A 19,480-nucleotide genomic window follows, 5' to 3' on the forward strand; every position below is an offset into this window, starting at 1 on the left:
TAGAAACAATTCCCATGGACTTCTAATGAGCTTTTTCTTGCACCGTTTTTTTCTGGTGGCTTTTCACTTTTTTGTTAATAAATACAGACTATTTGCATTTCCAAGTATATTCTTGTTCACTTTTTTCTCCTGAGTCCAGAAAAAATGTAATCTCAAATTTTAATAAATTGGCCCCTTAGAGGCACATTCACCAAGCTCAGGTGAATGAATAGAGGGAAAAACACTCGAATTTCGAGTCGTTTTTTGTGCTCCTCGACTATCGAATCGGCGTAAATTCGCCTGAGTTGAATGATTCGAATAGATCGAGCGAAAAAACGCTGCGACTATTTGCCCATTCGATAGTCGAAGTACTGTCTCTTTTAAAAATACTTCGACTGCCTACTTCGCCAGATTAAACCTACCGAATTGCTTTAAAAGCCTATGGGAAAGTCCCATAGGCTTTTTTTTCGAAGTTTTTGATCAAATAAAAAGGCATTCGATCAATCATTCGATCGAATGAAAATCCTTTGATTGAATATTTGATCGCGCGACTATACGCCGGGCGAATATTCGCCCATTCGACTATTCGCCAGCGCGTAAATTCGCCCGAATTGCCTATTCGATTCTATTCAGTCGATTTAACCCCTCGAAATTTGACCCTTGATACATCTGCCCCTTGTGTAGCCTGTGTAGCAGTGTAAAACTGTCTAGAACTGTGAATATCACAGAAATCATATAAAACCAGAAAATCAATGTAAAATGCAAAAGTACTTATATAAGTACTCTGAGAAATGAACTTTTTTGAATCTAGATCTCTTTTAAGATGTTAATTGGTTCTGTGCCAGCCGCTCTCAAAAACGGAGCCTGTCTGGTGAACAGCCCAAACACCACCGTGTGAAAGTGGCCATCTGCAGATACTGCTCTGTCTGTTAGGGTAAAGGTGGCCATACACGGGCAGATAAAGCTGCCGATATCGGATTTGACAGCTTATCTGCCCATGTATGGGGGCTTCCGACGGGTCTTCCCGATCGATATCTGGCCACGATATCGATCGGGAAGGTTGGATTGTTACCCGACCAACCCGTCAGAGCCCCTTGGCGCATCGTAATTCGATCGTTCGGCCATATGGCCGAACTTTCGAATTACCCCCGATATAGCCATGCAGTTAGTGGCATATCGGGGAAAGATCCGCTCGTTTGGCTATGTCGCCAAACGAGCGGATCTTTAAGTCTATGGCCACCTTAACCTTCACTTTCCTTTATGATTATACTCTCCCTCTGTTCAGTCTGCTTAAGCCCTGCACTGTTCCCATAAGCTGGACTGGAACAAGGAGTAGGCAGAAGAGGTACGTGTCTGGAGTACAACAGTGTGGGGGGCTACTGGGCACGGGTGCGCACACACACAGAGGGTGCATGTGACTTCTGTTCATGGAGTAGCAACGTGGGGGAGGGATATACTGTATTTGGATTGGGGCATGCCTTGGGTGCTTTAAAGTTTAGCCCTGGCACTGCCCATAAGGGGAGAGAATATAGTATTGTGTATTGCCTCCAGCCATTGTGGTCCCTCCAGTTTGTATGCCAAATCCTAACAATTGCTTATGTATCCCCCACCCTAGTGTTGGCCAAAGCATTAATAAACTGGGCAATTTCCCCATTCAATCATAATGTTGCAAAATAACAGAACTAACCACAACATAATACAGCTTTAAATATCCCTGCAATCACACTGAGAGCAAATTGGTGAAAGGGTAAAAAGATTATTTTATATGGGCTTTTGTAGTACCTTTCCAAGAATTTTGTAGATAGTTGTCCTACCTTTGAAAAATATGACCCTAGGGAGAACGTTTATAAAGCTGCATAAAAATATACTTTTCTGCACCAGTTGTTATATAACTCATTGCAGTGTGAAAGCCGGTTTATTAAAAATGCATTGACATGGCAATAAGCCAGCAGTAAGAAAGAAAAATGGAATAAGTCTAGTATAATCTCAATTCCCTATATGTAATACAATACATGAAGTTTGCCCAGGTGAAGTAACCCATAGCAACCAAAGGCAAGTTTAGTTTAAGAATTGCATCACAGTTTTTTTACATAAATTTCGAAATACAGGTTTACAAATTTGCCCCTAGGAGCTACCATATGGGGTTAACCCACAGCAATACCTCCAGTAAATATGTTAGTGATCTCAGCTAAACTCACTGCCCTAACCGTACCTGCTATTTCTTCCCGAAAACAGTCATCAACAAAGCTCTCCAAACTGCAAGGATCCACCTGTATCCAAAGGATACATAAATTCATCTAAAAAGGGTTGTTGTGAGGAACAGTTACTAATTCTTAATTTTTTGGTCAATCAGATACTCACAGAAATCCATTAGGCTTTATATAAACAGTCTAGTAGGGCAAGCTAACAGATGTGACCAAGGCGCATGAAAGTCATCAGTGTGAAAGAAACAATGAATAGAGTAATCTTCAAACAGAACTTGCTGGTGTATTTCCCAGGCTGAATTGTAAAGCAATATCATAAAAAAGAAAAGGAAGCTCAAAGCTAAAACCTCAGTTCATAATATTAGAATACAGTAGTTTTTAAACTAATGAAAAATCTGTCTTTAAAATGTCAGCCAGAACAGTCAATAAAACATCCTAGAAATAACACTGCTCATGAATTGATGTCTAACTATTATTTAATAGCTGAGAATTTTAGACCTAAAGCCACCTTTCTTAAAATGGCTTTGAATAGTGTGTGCAATTATTGCTGTCACAAACCGCGCTGTTCATATTTTAGAACTAGTCTGGAGAATGAATAATAAAGCATTACTTTGCATATTTTCTTGAATAGAATCGTTTAAAACTGAAGAATTTTGACAGATTTGTTGCTTTTAAGCAGTTTCAAAATTTCTTTTGTTTTATGAGAAATAAACCCATCTTATTTATACAGATTATACATATAATTTAAAACATGGCCTCTCTCTGCTACCCAGAGAAATCCCACCGTTCAAACTGCTAAACCCAAAGATTTTTACCAAGTAATAATAACAAGCACATCAAGTAGGGCTGGAACTAGGGGTAGGCCAAAGAGTCACATGCTCAGGGCTCAATGTTAAGAAGAGCTAGGACCAATGACATAGCTATTGAGAAAGCAGGCCCAGACCGCAATGTCTCCTTACCTGCGAGCTGGGATGGGGAATGCAGGTAAGTGGAAGATGCTGGGGTGTGGAAAGTGAGCAGGAGAGAGGTGGGAAGACTGGGGAGGGATTGCTGTGCACTGGGCCACCCAAAGATTTTTTTTGCACACTAGTTACGCCACTGTTTAAGACTATAGGCACACACCTCTCCTGCATCTTCTAATTCTGGCTCTGCGAGGAGGGATGAGAGAAAAGGCAGGAAGCAGCAGTAATGAGCATCAAGAGGGCGTTGAATGGGTCGTTGGAGAGCAGCGACGGTGGCCGTGGGTGAAGGAGAGAGAGAGGAATTGTTGGTAGGAGAATTGCCAAGGGAAGGGGTATTGGGGCAGGGTATAGCCTTGGGTGCCCATCTTGGGTGCCCATCAGTAAAGAGGATGGCAGGATAAAAGCTGCTTAATTATAAAAAATTACCTAACATGTAGATATATTTTATTTTCATTTGAATTTTTATTTTGATTAAAAATGTTTGTGAAACTGCAAATGGATAAAGAATAGTATCTCTGTTTGCATCTCATTGTCTTAAACTCCACAAAAGATCTAGGAGTTAAGACTTAGGATTTGGTTCGGGATTCGGTCAGGATTCTGGCTTTTTCAGCAGGATTCGGATTCGGCCGAATCCTTCTGCCCGGCAGAACCGAATACGAATCCTAATTTGCATATGCAAATTAGGGGAGGGGAGGCAAATTGTGTGACTTTTTGTCCTAAAACAAGGAATTAAAAGATTTTTCCCCTTCCCACCCATAAATTGCATATGCAAATTAGGATTCGGTTCGGTATTCGGCCAAATCTTTTGTGAAGGATTTGGGGGTTCGGCCGAATCCAAAATATTGAATTTGGTGCATCCCTAAAAAGATCACATAGATAAGAAGCCTATAAATCTGGCACGTGGTACAGTACCCAGCAGGTCTCCAGATGCAAATGCTTTTTCAAAATAATAGTTAAAGGTGCAATTATGCTCAGAAGGTTGCAAGTCAGAAGGTTGCAGTTCATCTAATGTTGCATAAGGGACAGATTTATCCATTTTGCCAGGAACATTGAATTTGTTGTTTCATGGAAAACTGATTTTAATGATGTCTGTTTTACCTTTAAAGAAAGAGCTTTGACAGCATTGACAGTGGTGAGAGAAAGAGGTGCTGGGAGGCACAGATGTAGTGAACTAGCACTGAGGATCAGAGGACAAAAAGAAGATAAAATAAGTACAGTTGTTTAACCAGTCAAATGGCTCTGGTGTTGCAAGGGGATTGGAGCATCTTTGGAGGTAATAAGTTAAAGAGGAACTCCACACAAACATAACTTGAACTTTTTTGAAAAGTAAACATAATTTCAAGCAACTTTGCAGTATACATAAATTAAAAAAATGCAACATTTTGTATGATTTTTAATGGTTTCTGACAGTTCCCTAAGCCTAGCCCCCTGCTCTCCTGCTGATCTGAGTACTTTGTGAGTACTTTGCTGAGCTGGCTGACTACTGTTACTTTGTATCAACAGCCAGCTGTCCTCAGCCTGCATCCTCCAAACCCCACAATTCCCTGCACACGTGATTTCAATAAGGAAAGGAACAGCATAGTGCAATGCATTGTGGGTTAAGTAGTTCCTGCATGCTGTCTGTAAGCTGTGGAGAAGTTTTTACAATTTGCAACATCAGCGTTTAGTCCCTCCTTCCCTGCCAGGATTTCAAATGATGCAGAAAGAGAAGAACTGTTAACCAGCTGGATTGCAGCATAGAAAATAACATTTATTCATACTTTTTGAAGAAACAGGTAACTGTGTTGGGTATATTAGGGGTTTCTGTGTTATGTGGGCCTCTTTATCAAATTTTGGTTTGGAAGCTGGAGTTCCCCTTTAATTGTCGGAAAATTACTATATGTATAAGTAGTTTGAGGTGACATTTGAACAAACTGAAGTATTTCCCAGAATACAATACAGTCTCAACAGAATGCTTCAGTGTGTTACACTGCATAGATGGTAAACTACACAGTGTGGCCTGGAAGGATTGTATGATGTGATAGCCAAATTAGGAAAAATAAGAAAGTGTATGAGTTGGTATTATATGTATGTAAGTGTATCTGTGTTTGTGTAGACAATTAATTTATACGTTTGTAAGTATAATGTATATGATTGTGTACACTATGTATGTACACACATACACATATATCTGTGTATATATTTTGTGCATGTGTAGGTATTGGAATGTTTGTGGTAATATGTATCTGTGAATGTGCAATGATGTCTATACACTGAAATATATCAGGAAACCCGTTATCCAGAAAGCTCCGAATTACAGAACGGCAGAATCGCCCATAGACTACATCTTATCCAAATAATGCAAATTTTTAAAAATGATTTCTTTTTTCTCTGTAATAATAAAACAGTACGCTATACTGGATCCAAACTAAGATATACCGTAATCAATCCTTATTGGAAGCAAAACAATGCTTTTGGGTTTATTTAATGTATCAGTGTTTTTCTCTGTAATAATAAAACAGTACCTTGTACTAGATCCAATCTAAGATATAATGAATCCTTATTGGAAGAAAAACAATGATTTTGGGGTTATTTAATGTTTCAGTGTTTTTCTAGTAGACTAAGGTATGAAGATCCAATTTACAGAAAGATCCGTTATCCAGAAAACCCTAGGTCCAGAGCATTCTGGATAATAGGTCCCATACCTTTATTTGTTTCTATGAGCTTTATCACTACATAGTGACATCAGCCTTTATAAATGTTATAATTTGCATAGAAAAGCATGCTAGGGGATGTGGCTTTATAAAGCACGTGTGGCCTCACAGAAGAGGACAAGGGCAAAGTGCAGCATAGACCCCAAAATTGAAATGTGTTCCTGAAACTCTTTTCAGAATGTTGACAGCTGTGACAAGCCAGTTCAACTGCAGAGTGAAACAGAGAACTTAAGCTAAAAGAGAAAGTAGACAAGCCATCAGAATATATTATTTCAAAAATGGTTGGAACAGCTGTACTTAACCAATACATTATTAATGATAATGAAATGTGGAGACACAGCATTTTATATTGCTAGGCCCTGCTCCCACAGGACTGTAGGAGCTCTGCCAATGCTGTTTTTATTTTCTGAAAATGGTTATTGATCAGGCTACGCAAAGCACGTCTCAAGTAGCATTCCAAGTGCTTTCAGAATTAAATTTATCATTTTTCCAATATATAATACTAAGCAAAGCATCCTCCTTCTTACTTTACTTGCAAACACTCCCTACAGGGTTTCTTTCATGAAATACTATGATGATACTTTTAGGAATCTTCCATTCAGTCACTGGGTGATCATTTTCAGCCTGTGGTATATTACAATTTGTATTATCCATATGTTCGCACACTCAAAACAAACACAATTTGGAGGATAAGAGTGGTTCAAAAAGAATTGGTTTTACTTTTATGCAGAAATATTTTTTTTTACATGAACAACGCCATAAAACACATGGCATAATTTATACAATATTAAAAACAGTATACAATATCAAACACCCATTGATTATACATGGCAAGCAAGACATCAACAAGGAGCGGATACACCTACCAGCAAAATGAGAATGGCCCCAACGTTTCCGCACCAAGGCCTTTGTCAAGTGAATCCCCTTGACAAAGGCCTTGGTGCCGAAACTTTGGGGCCACTCATTTTGCTGGTAGGTGTATCCGCTCCTTGTTGATGTCTTGCTTGCCATGTATAATCAATGGGTGTTTGATATTGTATACTGTTTTTAATATTGTATAAATTATGCCATGTGTTTTATGGCGTTGTTCATGTAAAAAAAAAATTTAACTGCATAAAAGTAAAACCAATTCTTTTTGAACCACTCTTATTCTCCAAATTGTGTTTGTTTTGAGTGTGCGAACATATGGATAAAGTACATTGTTATAGGTTACAATAAGTAGGGGTAACATTTGCTTCTGCACCTCTGATTACTTTTTGAAAGATTTGGTGTGCCCTCCATTCACTATTAACTCTGTATATTACAATTTGTCCCTAATGCTGTATAAATCCTTTTCCAACTATCATCAGATATAAGCGTATATTGATCTTTTCCTGGGCTCCCATAGAATTTATCTATGTTGTTCAGGCATGGACCTTTCTGGCAATGCTTTTATAACCCTAGGACTCTATGCACATGTATTATCTTGCTGTTATCCAGTGTTCTGCTCGGATAATGCTCTCAGCTGATTGGTCATGACAACATGCATCTTTATTTCTTTATGAATGGCATTCATTGCTTATAATAACAGAAATATTGAAAATCGTATTGTTTTATTTTTCTGAAAGACTATAGATTATTATAGATTATTATAGTTTATCTGAAGCTATAGAATATAGGTCAGGTCAGGATCAATTCATTTTAAAGGAAAAGGAAAATCAAGGGTAACATATAGTCTTATAATAAAAGCCATACATTAATACTTTCAGTAGCGCTGTCTAATTAACAACATTTTTCTGCAGCAGTACCCACAGAAAAAGAAAACCACTGACTTCTCCTTGTGAATCTCCTATAATCCAGTGGTCTCTGAGAAAGACCAAGATCATGCTCATGTGCATTACATCCTATCAGCGTGACAGGGCATGTACAGGAGAGCGTCTTGAGATCTTGTTCATTGAAGCGGACAAAATTAATGCCCACTGGGATCCCCATCCTGTGTAAATCATCAGTGACTAGCAAACGCAGATCGGTTTTATTTCCGCCCTCTCCTGCTTCCCCTACTTCATGTGCATTATAATACAGTCTGAGAGGTTCCATTCATTACTTTTCATCTCAGCAGAAAACTAGAACTAAACCTAAAAAAAGACTATGGTTAAAAATGCCATATTTTCAGGGGCATTCCGCCAATGAGGCGAGTTAAGACACTCACCTCAGGTGACAGCGCCCCCCTGGTTGTCAGGGGCAGCAGAAATGCTGCTCCTGGTAACTTTAATAGCTGAATTTTCATTTTTTCAAGTGCGCTCTCTGCACTAGTGACGTGGACCCCCCTGATCACCGTCCATCGCTGAAAAGGTGAATGCCGTGGGGAGGGGGGGGCGGCAAAACTAAGGCTGCCTTGGGCGGCAAAATGGCCAGGATCGCCCCTACATATTTTATATACTGAACTTATTGCACCAGCCTAAAGTTTCAGCATCTCAATAGCAGTCACAGGGGGTCACCATCTTGGACATCAGTGGGCTCTGAGCAGCTGTTGAGAAGCTAAGCTTAGGGGTCATCACTAATTATCCAGCAGAAAATGAGGTTGGCTTGTAATATAAGCTGATGCTAGAGGGCTGATTAAATTCTGATGCTAGTTGCACTGGTTTCTGAGCTGCCATGTAGTAATTATCTGTATTAATTACTAATTAGCCTTTTATTGGGACATTTCTATTCTGTATATACAGTATATTGTGAGTTTGTCCCAAAACTCAGGAAGTGACAGCAGCACAGAGCATGTGCAGTGAATCAGCGGAAACGAAGATGGAGAGCTAGCTGGGCATCTTGGGAGACACAGATCTTCCCTGCTAAAAGGCTGGGGTTGCCTTGGGCTGGTACTGAAACCCAAAACATAATGTACAACATTTCTAGCCTACTTCTTTAGTAAGGCTTTAGTTCTCCTTTAAAGACTGAACAGAGATTGAATATGAATTATATTGCTTGAATAACTTAGCAATTAGGGAGAGGGAAAGGAAATCAAACAGATGGTAAATAATAAAAAAAGAGTGTTGCCTTGACCTTTAACAATTTTAGAGGAAATGGTCCTACTATCTGTCTATTATAGGAACTGAAGGTAAATCTTTAATGGATAAATGTATACGTATACTTTTCAAAGCGTTTAAGCATTTAAATAACATTTTTATACTTTTGTTAAATGAACAAGGTATGTTATTGTGATAAGTTTTTATTTTGTTTACTTCCTATCTTCAACATGTATGAATCTACCATGGAAAGTTAATTTTATTTACTGTATGATACTGTGGCATTGCCTTTTCCTCTTTTGGGTAAATGTCTCTGAGGTATTACCAAGGTATTGTATTTGAAAATCTAAAAATTGCAATAAAACTTTATGGAAAACTTTATTATGGGCTACCCAATTAGGATGCAAACAGTAATTTTAGGTCACACTTTCAGTACCTAAAAAACACTTTGTTACAAATCTTTGTTCTGACTTGATGGAAATGAGATACATGATAAAATCATTACTGACCAGGCAGTATCAAGCACACAGCTATACATTATAAATCTAATTTTGTAATGATGTGTACCATTATATTTCAATTTTATTGAGGAGGAAATAACTTGAGTGCATTAATCCAATAAATGTTTTAAAAGTGCTTTCCTAAGCAGTCTAATGTAATAGATGTTCTTTAAAAGTCGAAATGAATTGGACTTGTGCAGAAAATACCTTTGCCTAATTTTTTAATTAAGAAACATCTATTTTATTTTATTATTTCATTGAACAAGCAATAAGATTGAATCTTTCTGGTTTTGGCAAGGTAGATGATAAACTTTAGACTTCTGTTCATCTATTTGCCAAAACAGTCATAACCAAGAGGTGAAGGAAGGGGGTTATTTAGAAAGAAATCCTTAGCTCTTAAATAACTAATAAAAAAAGCTAATTTCAGGAGCCTTATTTGTTACTACTTAATAATAAAAAAACAAGGAAACCATGGATTACAAGAATAGACAGAAAATATATTTTTAGTCTAAATTCCATTTATTTTGCTAATGTCGGAAAAAAACAAGTATACTGACATTTGAACATGTCAGTATTGTAATAAAAAATAAAGGGTGTATTCCCACCCTCCATGCCTCCAGCTATACCACACAACCTGGCATTTTGATTACCTTGATGCTTCCAACAAGAACCACAGTGATCAAACCAACCTCATACACCAATTATATTCTCTTCTTAACAATGTGACATACTCAGACTATGACAGATTCTGGCATTGGAAGCTTTTCTGTCAAAAAACCTGAGCGGTCCTTGCCTGCTACAGAACATAGAAAACCTTATACATTGCTGGTAATTACATGAATGTAAAACAGAAGTCTGATTATACCAGTTTGATGATTGAAAGGCAGCAGGATATCTTTCTGTACTCCGTGACTTACCAAACAGGCTCCCAAAATGTCCATCTTTCGTTAGTGGCCGTAACTCATTTTCCCCCCATGCAAATTGCTTGTAGCTATTCCATGCAAACATCATCATCTGTAGAAATAAAGGGGAACAATACATGAATAATTTTGTAAACAAAGAAAAAACATTTTAAAAGCAAGTGATAACTTTGATTTCATGTTGCTTAAACTTCCAAGTCATATTACATTAGGAAAAGGAGATCATATATCCGGGGACATTTTTAACTGGCATAACAAAATTGCACAATTTGCCCAGTTGGATGTGTCTGCTAGGTGAAGAATTTCACTTTTAGGGTACACAGAATGGATGTCAATAGGTTTTCCTCAAAGATCTCACTATAGGAAAACTCACTCAAAGCTCCCAATTGTCCTTTTTTCTGCGTGTCAGTCCTGATTTTGACAGCTCAGCCTGCAGTCCCTGGTTTCTTACTGAAAAGTCGAGTTTCTCTTTGATCTCTTATACTGATGGCAGAAAAAGGTACAAGGTTTCTAAAACTTTTGGCAGAGAGCCCAGAACACTCAGCACCTGCACTTTGATACATTGTAACAATTTAAGATAAGCAAAGATTCAATTGTAACTATTTAAGACAAACAAGTCTCTTGGGGGAACTGACTCACAGCTTAAAGGGCAATTACTTGTTGTATTGCATTTGAACACATACAGGAGTTTGCACATAGTTGTTGCATAAACAAAGGTAAACGAGGCCAGCAAACCTACTGTTTGACAATACTTGGGGTATTATACTGGGGTAATTGTACACCTTTCAATTAACTTTTAGAACAATGTAGAGAGTGATGTTATTAGACAAATTGCAATTGGTTTTCATTTTTCTTTATTTGTGGCTTTTGGGTTATTTAGCAGCTCTCCAGTTTCAGCAAGCTGGTTGCTGGAGTCCAAATTACTCTAATAACCATGCATTGATTTGAATAAGAGACTGAAATATAATTAGAAGAGGGTCTAAATATAAATATGAGTAGTAAGTTGCATTAACAATAAATTTGTAGCCTTACAGAGCATTTGTGTTTTTAGATGGGGTCAGTGGAGTGGAGTTAGTGGTAGTAGAATATATATATTTGCAAATAATGCAAATAAATATAAAATATAAATAATGTAGACCAGATGAAAAGTTGTTAAGAATTGGCTTTTGTATAACAATTAAGTTAACTTAATGGTGAACACCCCTTTAAAATGTAGCAAGTATAGACCCTGGATACAAGAAAGAATTCACTGTAATATCTTACACTTTCTTAGCTGAATGTAAAAAATAAGAAAAGCCACAAAGCAGGGACAACTAGAATTCCTTTCCTTTTTAAGGGACACATCAACAAGAACAAAGGAAAAGGCTTTCTGCGCATTACATATCATTTTCAGTCATACTTTATTTTTCCTGCTTTTTTCACCTTGACTGTGTATGCATAGCGAACCTTTGATCCATTTTTATGTATGCAAAATGAAATATGCAAATACAAAAATATTCTTGAGAACAACAGTACAGTCTTGACATAGCCTAAAAGCAAATGAAAGCCCTAAACATATCACACATTTATTTCTAACCTAAGAAGTCCTGGAAAGCAATTTTCCAGTAAAATATCACAAATTATGGGATTTCTTTAAAAAAAATGCAGAGTTTATAAAGCTCTTTTAATGCTGCTTTATCACGAGAATGCAGAGGGTAGTTCAAAGCCTGGTTGTATTGGCTTAGTGGAACTGAAACACCATGACTGCCACATCCTGAAATGACAGTTTGGTCTAAGTATTGACCCTGTTCTGAATACTGTACACCAACCAGAATCACAATCAGTTCAAATTTGCATTTGTATTGTACCCTTGGAAAAGATTTCATCCAATATGAGGACAATTAAAATAATAGAGTAAGAGGGTTAAGTTTGTTTCCTATATATATATATATTGCACCATTTCATTTTTAATTGGTACATTTATAATAAATGTACCATGCAGGAGGAAATTGCTGCAGGTGTAGTAGAATATAGTAAATGAATGCTTCTAATGTGGTGCTGCCTAGATTTCAACACTTGCTTGTTACAAGTATCCCCTTAGCCTGCAAATTAGCCCCAACTCTCTCTCAATAACCGACTCATTGTAATGCATCAGGAAAGTTCATCTCAATTATCAACCCCTTCGATAGATGTGCACAGCTCAGCGCCTCCCAGCAGCCTTCTGTAATAGATCATACAGCTTATTATTCATCATCTTTCAGAAACCTTGACTAGTAATTGCTGTACCTATGTCCTTTAATAAAAACACACTTTATATTTGGCATTATTTCATTAACAAACACATACATTAAAGGGATCCTGTCATCGGAAAACATGTTTTTTTTTTCCAAAACGCATCAGTTAATAGTGCTACTCCAGCATAATTCTGCACTGAAATCCATTTCTCAAAAGAGCAAACAGATTTTTTTATATTCAATTTTAAAATCTGACATGGGGCTAGACATTTTGTCAATTTTCCAGCTGCCCCCAGTCATGTGACTTGTGCCTGGACTTTAGGAGAGAAATGCTTTCTGGCAGGCTGCTGTTTTTCCTTCTCAATGTAACTGAATGTGTCTCAAATGAGTTTTCCTATAGTGAGATCTTTGAGGAAAACCTATTGACATCCATTCTGTGTACCCCAAGAGTGAAATTCTTTACCTAGCAGACACATCCAACTGGGCAAATTGTGCAATTTTGTTATGCCAGTTAAAAATGTCCCCGGATATATGATCTCCTTTTCCCAATGTAATATGACTTGGAAGTTTAAGCAACATGAAATCAAAGTTATCACTTGCTTTTAAAATGTTTTTTCTTTGTTTACAAAATTATTCATGTATTGTTCCCCTTTATTTCTACAGATGATGATGTTTGCATGGAATAGCTACAAGCAATTTGCATGGGGGGAAAATGAGTTACGGCCACTAACGAAAGATGGACATTTTGGGAGCCTGTTTGGTAAGTCCCGGAGTACAGAAAGATATCCTGCTGCCTTTCAATCATCAAACTGGTATAATCAGACTTGGCTGCTGTTTTTCCTTCTCAATGTAACTGAATGTGTCTCAAATGTGTTTCCAGCTGCCCCCAGTCATGTGACTTGTGCCTGGACTTTAGGAGAGAAATGCTTTCTGGCAGGCTGCTGTTTTTCCTTCTCAATGTAACTGAATGTGTCTCAGTGAGACATGGGTTTTTACTATTGAGTGTTGTTCTTAGATCTACCAGGCAGATGTTATCTTGTGTTAGGGAGCTGTTATCTGGTTTCCTTCCCATTGTTATTTTGTTTGGCTGCTGGGGGGGAAAGGGAGGGGGTCACTCCAACTTGCAATACAGCAGTAAAGAGCGATTGAAGTTTATCAGAGCACAAGTCACATGGCTGGGGGCAGCTGGGAAATTGACAATATGTCTAGCCCCATGTCAGATTTCAAAATTGAATATAAAAAAATCTGTTTGTTCTTTTGAGAAATGGATTTCAGTGCAGAATTCTGCTGGAGCAGCACTATTAACTGATTCATTTTGAAAAAACATTTTTTTCCCATGACAGTATCCCTTTAATCAACATAGAAATTTTATTAACCGAAACACTGCTTTGAACGTTCCACTTGCAAGCTCCACCTTGGTGTTGGACAACTATTTCCAAGAATTTAATTCCTGTTATAGAAAAATTAATTGTCTGCTTAAAAAAAGGAAATAAATAAAACAAAGCATATAATCTATATAGCTCTGAAAGTGCAAATATTTCCCACCCCCTACCACTAGCTCTAATTAGGGAAGCTTAGTTGATACCTGATCTTCTTGATTATTGACAGGTTTAGATGAAAGTATAAATACAAAATGATGTCAACATTGCGAGCATTAGTTTAAAGATTTATAGTTCTGTTAGTGTCTTACACTACAGATGCCAAAGTCTGTACAGGTATGGGATCCATTATCCTGAAACCTGTTATCCAGAATGTTATGATTTATAGGGGGCCATCTCTCATAAGCTCCATTTTAATCAAATAATTCGAATTTTTATTTAAAAATGTTAAATGTTTTCTCTGTATAATAAAACAGTGGCATAATCCCAACTAAGATATAATTAATCCTTATTGGAAGGAAAACAATGATATTAGGTTTTATTAAAGTTGAAATGATTTTATAGTAGACTTAAGGTATGGAGATCCAAATTACAGAAAGATCGCTTATCTTGAAAACCCCGGCTCCTGTCCATTCTGGATAAAAGGTCCCATACTTGTAATGTCAGTGGATACAATTGCTCCGACTGTTACAGTAGAACTAACATCTAGTTACTGATATATGTTGCTGTATGATAGGATTATTATCAGAAGTGAGGAAGGTGGCTTTGAAGGTTCCTATCTTGCTTATTATGAGCATGAATATCCCTACTAGATATTTCAATACTCTGGCAATGACAAATTATCATGGTGCGTTACAACGTCACCAATAATGTCCCAAAATCACTAATACTATCACTACTACCTCAGTGATAATAGAATTTTCTCTAAGCCAACTTACCAGCCACTCACTGCAAATGAATCTCCTGCAGACATATAATAATAGTGCTTACCTGATCGCCAAAATAACCCCTACCTGGGCAATATACACCTATTTTAAGCATGAGCCAAATAAACAGAGCTTTACTTGCAGATGTTTAACATTAAGCAGGAAGAGCCTTTTAATCATTGGAATGCACAAGCTTGGATGCATACCATGTTTACAAATGGTGAGCTTACTTCCAAAATTTAAGCCGATGCATAAAGTAGCTGTAGTGAAAGCATTTTCCAAAGTAGCAGCCAAGCTTTGCTGCAGACCAGATATATTTACAGCAAGAAATGAAAGAAATATAAGATTTACTTTTTAAATAGTCAATGCCGAAAAACCATAACTCATGCTTCACTGTAATTATTCCTAATACATATAAATTCTCAGTGGTGCTATGTGTCATAAAAAGAAAAGTAATAGCTATGCGTACTTCCCAACATTCTGGAAACAGAAAAAGGGACAAAAAGATTTGCTGCGCGGAGCATGGTGACATTCTTTTGGCCCCACCCCCCAATTAACATGGTCATTTTACAAACTTTGGCAGGTTATGAAAGTTTGAACACATTTCTGTGGTTTTTATGTGTTATTACAGTTTTGCTAATGAAGGTGAATTGCCCTTTAAGCTGCAAGTTTCCCCAAGAGACCTGCTTATCTTGTTACAATTGTTTCTCTGCTTACAATAACTTATATATAACTATATATATAATACAATTACTTGCTCCTGTCATGTCAGGGGCAGCACATGGGGGACCCCATACTAGCAGTTGAGATGGTGCATTTGTAATCACAAGATGTACTGAGTGGGGCTCATTTATAAACTTTGCGCAAGGCAGATTGGTTCGCACAGTGAATATTTCGCCCTGTGCATGGTTACATTTATAAAGCTGAATAAGAGTGTGCAAACAGAATTTCAATTTTTTTTTCACAATGCGAATGTCTATAAGAGCTTTATAAATATGTCAAAAATCGAAATTGCAAATATTTATGTGCATACGATGCATTTGAATTACGCCACACCTTTGGTGGCGGAGAAAATATTTGCAAAACAGTTTTGCGAATTTAAGTTACTGTCTTAGTTACTGCTATTTTCGGCACACAACAAACTCACACATTGGGTGCACTCACGCAATGATTAAGGGATTTGATCCTGAAACGCGTTAGGTGTTTTCCAGCAACCTGCTTTATTAAACTGTCCAGAAGTGCCGTCTATGTCGAGTTTTGTCGCACTCACGCAAACACCAGTAATTTGCAAAAATGTATTCACAATGCGAATTTGCTTTTTAAATATGGCAAATTGGGAATATTTATGTGCACACTCTGTGTTTAAGTACGCCACACCTTTGGTGGCAGAGAAAATATTCGCAAATTTCGAATTTAAGTTACTGTCAATGATATTTTCACACACAACATCCTCACACAGTGGGCAGACTCATGCAAACACCCGTTTCATTTGCGAGCCATTTACGAAAAGTTATTCAAAATGCGAATTCGCAAAAACTGGAAAGACGGGCAGAGCAGTGCAATATATTAACGTTCAGGAGAAAACATTGGCAATACAACCATTTGCAAAAAAATATGCGCTGAGCAAACTTTATAAATGACCCCCAGTAAGATGTACCCAAGGCAGTTGCTAATGGACACAAATGTAAACAGTACACCTCCTAGCCCCAATCACAGACCCTATTCCTCTCTATAAACCTTGACATACAATTACACTCATGCAGATTAGCATGTGCTACACCATTCAACATATCCATGACACCTTCATCAGATCCAGCAAATCTAAGTTATCAAAGCCACCCTTTCTATAGCATTGGGAATATGAGGGGGACCACTCATAGGCTGCAAAAAAGAGATAAAGTAAGATCTATCTTGGTACCAGAGTGTCCAATAACATTATCAGTGGTAGAACAGGACTCATTACCCAATCACACTCAATTTGCTTCTCCATCTTGACAAAAACCGCACCCAAATGCCTCACTAACATTATAGGGACAGCAGGTGGTTTGGCAGTCTGTATCTCTTGTCCAAAAAAGCACTGTCTCAGAAACTTTAGGAGACACCTTACTCCTCACTACATAATTATATCAGTGTGTCAGCAATGACCCAAGTGCCAACAAGAACATCAAATGCCTATGGTTCCTAGAATGTTTTGACTGCATTGTTGCACAAGTGGCCTGTGTGCCATAGGACTAAAAAATTACAGTAACTGCTCACATAAAAGCAACCAAGAAAAAACAAAATATAAAGAAAACATTTTTCACATAAAAATTAAAAGTTATACTAGAACACGATGATTAAAAAAAGAAATTGTCCCTGATGATTAAAAAAAGAACATCTTGAAACAAACCAAAACATTAATCCTTCTCACAAACAGAAATATGTTATTGTATCATTTTCATCAGAAGGGCCACTTAAAGTGATAAATGTATCTTGAAGGTTTCGCAACTGTTTATACAGGTAGCCATTAACTCCAAGGCCAGCCATTGCTTTTTGAATTACATTTTGGTGGTTGTAAAATAATTTATCCTCCCCTCCATCCCTCGAGGCTGAATTGGCAGCTGTCCCATTTAACTTGCAAAGGAGTTTGGAAGGGTTGAACTTGATGCACTTGTATTTATTTTCAACCTTAATTAATCTGTCTGGCTATCATTCCTGTTTGTGGTTATGAACAAAACAAGTTTTAATTTTCCTAAAGCTTTTGTGTGTAAGGCTTTTGATGACTATATTAAGCTATTGTTTCTCCACTTCCAAAAAGCATTTATGTAAAAAGACATAAATGTACTTAAGGTCAAATATCGAGGGTTAATTAACCCTCGATATTCGACTGTCAAAGTTAAATCCTTCGACTTCGAATATCGAAGTCAAAGGATTTAGCACTATTCGAACATAAAATCCATCGAAAAATCTATTGATCAAACTATTTTTGTTCGACATAAAGCCTATGGGGACCTTCCCCATAGGCTAACATTGACTTCGGTAGATTTTAGGTGGCAAGCTAGGGGGTCAAAGTTTTTTCTTTAAAAGACAGTACTTCGACTATCGAATGGTCGAATAGTCGAACGATTTTTAGTTCGAATCGTTCGATTCGAAGTCATAGTTGAAGGTCGAAGTAGCCCATTCCTCTATTCCTTCACTCGAGCTAAGTAAATGGGCCCCAAGTTGTCAAACATTGGCATGAATAGTATTTCTGGTATCTGACCTGCTAGTAATTCCAAAATTACCTAACATGTATGTGTGCCCTTGGTTTGTGTGTAAGTATCTCATTGGAGGGAGAACTGTAGCAGTGTTTCTATATGGGATTATCTGATGGTACATACTAGGAGAAAAAAAAACATTTATCATTATTTTAGGCTTGATCTTTATAGAGGATTGTTTTATGAGATATATTTGTAAAGAACCCTGCAATGTTCTAAGGCAGGGATCCCCAACCTTATTTTACCCGTGAGCCACATTTATATATGAAAAAATAAATTAGAGAGCAGCACACATATGCAAAAAGTTCTTGAGGGTACCAATAATGGGCTGTGCTTGATATGGACCCCTTTATGCAACCAAAAATTGCCACCAAGCCCAGAATTCAAAAATAAGCACCAGCTTTGAGGTCACTGGGAGCAACATTCAAGGGGTTGGTGAGCAACATGCTGCTCACGGGCTACTGGTTGGGGATCACTGATCTAAGATTTAGATTCCCTTAAAACTTTAGAGAAGAAGACTGAAAACTGGGCACTTCCTTTTGCAGAAACATCTACTGAATGGTCCCTGTCCATTCAGGCTTGAATATGTCCTACAGTTGTTAGAAGCAATGGGGAAATGCTACAAACCACACAAAGAATACCTGGAAATTAAAAAGGGTAAAAAGTTTTTTTTGTTGCCAGATATAAATCCATCCTTCATCGGTTTGGTAAAAGGTTTTAGAGATTATTTTTTGTTCATCTTCATGCTGAATCCACTATTGGTCCTGCAGGTTATCACCAAGACAGACAACCAAATCTATTCATTCATGAAGTCATTATGTTAAGGGGAGCTTTGCATTCCATTTTAATAATAATGACCCTTCTACTCTCTTATATGCTGTATGAATACAGAACGCTTCAGCTTTAGAAAAATGTAATTTCAAAGCATTTGCAATGGCATTGACTCAGAAGCAGCAAATAGCTTCAGATGTTCAGATCTGTCTCCATTACCTGATCAATAACTAGATCTGTCTACTCTTAGCCTTTTGTAATGCTGAAGGATAACAAATGAAACTCTGATTTTCTGGTCACCTTTTAATATCATATAATCATGATTCAGATGGACAGGCCAAATCATGGTACTCATGGAAGCAGTTTTCTTGACAAGGGAAATCAGTGCATGACTTACAGCATGAGTGTGTTGCTTGCAGCTGGAAAAAAAGTGTTAGGTTGAGGAACTCTGAAATAAAAATCTAAAAAAAGTAAAAGAATAACAACTTCTTCATAACGGTGGTCCCCTTTTAATGGCTAGATGCAGGTTATCTTATTACCCTCTATAAGACAAAGTGATTTGCAAATGACAGCTATTACCTTTTACAATTGTTTTGCAACCATGGTACCATCACATTAGTAGCCTGTTTTCAATTGAGGCCAAAGAAATGGATCTGGCATCCTTTGTGCTTTGCTAAACATTATACACACACACAGAGAAT

At 37.4% G+C, this 19,480-nt stretch overlaps 1 protein-coding gene across 2 annotated transcripts in view; it reads right to left on the reverse strand.

The window, feature by feature from the left end:
* The window catches only part of man1c1.S (mannosidase, alpha, class 1C, member 1 S homeolog), a 65,905-nt gene that overhangs the window by 34,191 nt on the left and 12,234 nt on the right, over nucleotides 1-19,480 (reverse strand). For both annotated transcript variants that reach the window (NM_001091392.2, XM_018248182.2), the window contains 1 exon segment: nucleotides 10,252-10,348. In NM_001091392.2, the coding sequence (NP_001084861.1) occupies nucleotides 10,252-10,348 (97 nt within the window).

Source organism: Xenopus laevis, chromosome 2S (assembly GCF_017654675.1).
Source record: "Xenopus laevis strain J_2021 chromosome 2S, Xenopus_laevis_v10.1, whole genome shotgun sequence".
Taxonomy (NCBI): Eukaryota; Metazoa; Chordata; class Amphibia; order Anura; family Pipidae; genus Xenopus; species Xenopus laevis.